At 36.3% G+C, this 4,034-nt stretch overlaps 1 protein-coding gene across 1 annotated transcript in view; it reads right to left on the bottom strand.

Annotated features, from left to right (window-relative positions):
- CLEC2A (C-type lectin domain family 2, member A) overlaps positions 1-2,809 on the bottom strand; it is a 42,549-nt gene extending 39,740 nt beyond the window's left edge. Inside the window, exon 1 of the mRNA XM_006903198.1 lies at positions 2,785-2,809. Within this exon, the coding sequence (XP_006903260.1) occupies positions 2,785-2,809 (25 nt within the window). The remainder of the gene's footprint in view (positions 1-2,784) is intronic.
- Positions 2,810-4,034: the final 1,225 nt, after the last annotated feature.

Genomic DNA, 4,034 nt, shown 5'->3' on the forward strand with positions numbered 1-4,034 from the left:
CAGAGCTCCTCCATCAATCCTAGTTTTATTATAAGACCATTTAAATTCAAAAGTCTAAAGATTTAAACTTTTTATCCAGAAACAATTCTCCATGAAATTAAAATATATAATGCTTGCCATCCATTTTTTTAAGCCACAAGCCATTTTCCCATATTCATTGTTTCAAAACATGAGAAGTGTCATAGCTACCTATTGAAGTCCATCAACTGACCTAATATTCAAAATAGATTGCTATCCTTTACTAAAATACCCTTAAATTTTGTGTTAATATGGTTCACCCTGATAATGAATATACAAAATACTAAGTCACTCTTTGTCAAATACCTGCAGGTAACCCATTTCTATTCTTTGCAAACCTGTCAGGATATAGAAATGAAAATAAAAACCTCCTTCTAATATAGCCATGTTTTCAAGTAGGTTAGTTTCTTTATATAATATTTACTTATATTTATACATAAACATTATGGATTGATTTTTCCAATTAAAAAAATACTACTTAAATGACATCCTTGGTAAGTGTGACTTCATTTTTCAAAAATAAACTTTTGTCAGTTTTCAATTTTAGTTCCTAAGGCTTTTAGGATCTTACATGATTGATTTAAAGGTTAATACTCATAATGCCTGATTCATTCCAGTATGTAACCCATTCTGCTCTCTTCAGGAAGCATGTGATTCCACAGAATTCCCAGCCATAAAACATAATTATTTTCAAAAATAACATCAGTTTTTCATATCTTGCAAAATTGTCAGATTAGATTCTGCTGGATATTTCGTTGTCATACAAAAGGCTTATAGGCCACACACACATTGTTACAAAGAAGCAGGATAAGGCTGCTGCATAATGTAGACAGAGATAAAAATTAACTTTAGATAAAAGGAGGGAGTGAGTACTTGTAGAGAAGTAACATTTTAGCTATCAAAAAATCCTCATCTTCTTTAAAATCCACAGTGAAAAGAGAGTCTGGTAAATCCAACATGTGTAAAAACTATGCCCCAAACCCCCATAGTATTAGGGAAATGAGGAAAGGTATTACACAAGTAGCAATGTAAAAATTGCTTTTCTCTACTGTCAATTACACATTCACTTACACTAACTGAAAATATGCTACAACCATGTTTGGAGGCGCAAGCCTCTGGAGTTGTTAATACTGCATAAGTACAATTAGCAAGATTGTTTTATTTTAAACAAAGATAAAAGGAGTTTAACCCTCAAAACATGTTTTTAACCTCAAAACCTATGGTTATAAAAGTTTAAAACTGTCCCTTTCTGCTGTCTGTACTACAGTGACAAACATGTCTCCAGTGCCCTTGTGTCTGGGTGGCACCAGTTTAGCTATCAAGTGCAGAGTCTCTCAGCTCTAGGTCCAGCTCCCTGTCTTCACCAGAGGACTCTTCCTTGGAGGGGGCCTCCCAGCTATCTCTGCCATCTTCATTGTTCTCTTCATTGTGGAGCGGCAGTCTTGAGCATCAGCTTCTACATTTACAGTCTTCGAACCTGTTTGTTCCTTGGCTAGCTTTTTATTTAGCCCTTTCTTCCCTTGATCTTTGGTTTTATTTGCTTCCTCCTGCTGCCTTTGTTCAGCAAGAGATTTATTTAGCACTTGAGTGAACACAGAATCTTCTTCACCAACAAGTTAATAAACTTGTTACACAACATTGTAGATTTTTCCATTGATAACCTGACTAATTTTGAATCACCCTATTTTTCCAGTGTTGTAAACATCTCTGTGTTACTGAATGCAAGAGGTTCTTTCCATAGTCAGTCGCCAATAAGACAAACGGAATGCAATATCCATAAATGCACTTTATTACACAGATCTGGGAGACAGCAAGTCTGGGAATGGCCATGGTCTTATATATTTTGGTGAAACTCCAGCTCATTTAACAATGCACTTTTGTAGTAAAAGAAAGGTAGGCCCCAGTTCTATTCCTGGTAAACAGGCAGATTAAGATCATTTACATATGACTGGAGAACCAGATTTACCAGCATCTAGGATAGATGCAATTCCTCTTCTGGTAAACAGAAAAACTATTCTACATAACTAAAGTGAGGAAACAGAATTCAGAGATTAAGCAACTAGTTCTACAGGCTGAAGAAAAATAACTATAGTTTTATTACTGATACCTATATAGAGAATTCTGAAGTTATAATACCACCCTATCATAATTACTCCTTACAAATTCTTTCTAAATAAACAGAAAATAAATTCCAGTGAAAAGAATTTTTAAAAAGAAGTTAAATATATAAATCAAAAGAAAATACAGAACATTATTTTTCTAAATCTACATATGTGTTTGGTTTTTTAAGATATTGAGATTAACTAGATAGAACTAAAATACAAATTTTTCTGCGCATTAGTTTCCACATATAAAATTAGAGCTTAATTATATTTTCCTAATAATTTTGCTATGAGGAATGAGCAGAAAAGATGTATTTAAAAGACTGCTTAAGTGTCTAATAAGCATTAAATATTCACTAAACAGCAACTATGTACAAAAGGGATCTCTGGTGATGTAGTCAGCAGCACTGTGATTAATAAAGAGATAATACAGATATTAATTTCCAGTTATAAAGACATCTCTCATTAAATATTTTTTAATTTAAATGTGCTACTTTATAAGAGTATAAATCTCTTATAAAATCTTCCACAGCTCTACAGAAGTGCTTTCTTACCACTTACTTTAATAATCTCTTCTCTCGGTTTAAAATATCAATATTTTTAGATTTACTGAATTTTGTTTTATCTTATCACCCCTTCTATTCACCCAGTAAAACTTACTTACTCTGCGAATCCAGCGACGTGACCATGATTATGAGAGCGTATGGCAATTAACTTATCTAAGAGAGAAGCAGAAGATTAAATATTGGGGAAAAAAACAACAGGGAAAACACAACTTGATTCAAGTTAAAACCTGTAGGACTGCTGAGATTAAAAAAAAAAGAAAAAAAGCAGAATTACTTGTGGAGAAGATGAGACATCCATAGACAAGATCATAATGTTACTGAACGCAAGGGGTACTTTCAGTAGTCAGTCACCAATAAGACAAAAGAAATGCAATATCGATTTGTTGTTGTTGTTATGTGCCATCGAGTCGCTCATGACTCATAGCAACAGCCCTAAACTCTGCTCTATCCTGTGCCAATCTCACTGTCTCGGACACTCCCACCCCGATTATCCCAGTCACTGAATCAGTTCACCTCATGGACGGCCTTCCCCTCCTGCACTGTCCTTCCACCCTCCCAAACATGATGTCCTTCTCCAAGGACCGGTCTTTCCTCACAACATGTCCAAAGTACGGTAGACAGATTCTCAGAATCCTTGCCTCCAAGGAGCCACCCGGTTTAACCCTTTCCAGGACAAATCTGTTTGTTTTCCTAGCAGTCCATGTTATTCTCAATATTCTTCTCCAGCACCACAGCTCAAAGGCATGAATTCTCTTTCTATCCTCCTTAGTCATTGTCCAACTTTCTGATGCATAACAAGTGATTATGAAGACCATAGCCTGTATCAGACACACCTTAGTCTCCAGAGAGACACCATTGCTCTTCAGTATTTTTGAGAGGTCCCCAACAACAGACTTTCCCATGGCAATGTGCCTTTTAATTTCCTGGCTACTGGTGCCAAGAGTGTTGACTGTGGAGCCAAGCAAACTAAAGCTGTAAACAACCTCAATCCCTTCACCATGTATCCTGATGCTGCCAATTGGTCCAGTGGTGTGAATCTTTGTCTTCTAGACAATGAGCCTCTAGCTATATTGGAGGCTGCAGTCCTTGACCCTCTGCACCAGGTGCTTCAGGTCCTCCTCAGTTTCAGCAAGAAGAGTTGTGTCATATGTATAACACAGATTGTTGATAAATAATCCACCAATTTGACCCCACATTTCTCCTCAAAGAGACCAGCCTCCCAGATAATCTGTTCTGCATATAGGTTGAAAAGGTATGAAGATAGGATGCATCCCTGGTGTACGCCCTTCCCAATTTTGAACCATGCAGTGTTCCCTTGCTCTGTTCTGACAACTGCCTCCTGGTTCAA

This window comes from Elephantulus edwardii, unplaced genomic scaffold (genome assembly GCF_000299155.1).
Source record: "Elephantulus edwardii isolate Elephantulus edwardi_28Jun2011 unplaced genomic scaffold, EleEdw1.0 scaffold00533, whole genome shotgun sequence".
NCBI classification, from domain to species: Eukaryota; Metazoa; Chordata; class Mammalia; order Macroscelidea; family Macroscelididae; genus Elephantulus; species Elephantulus edwardii.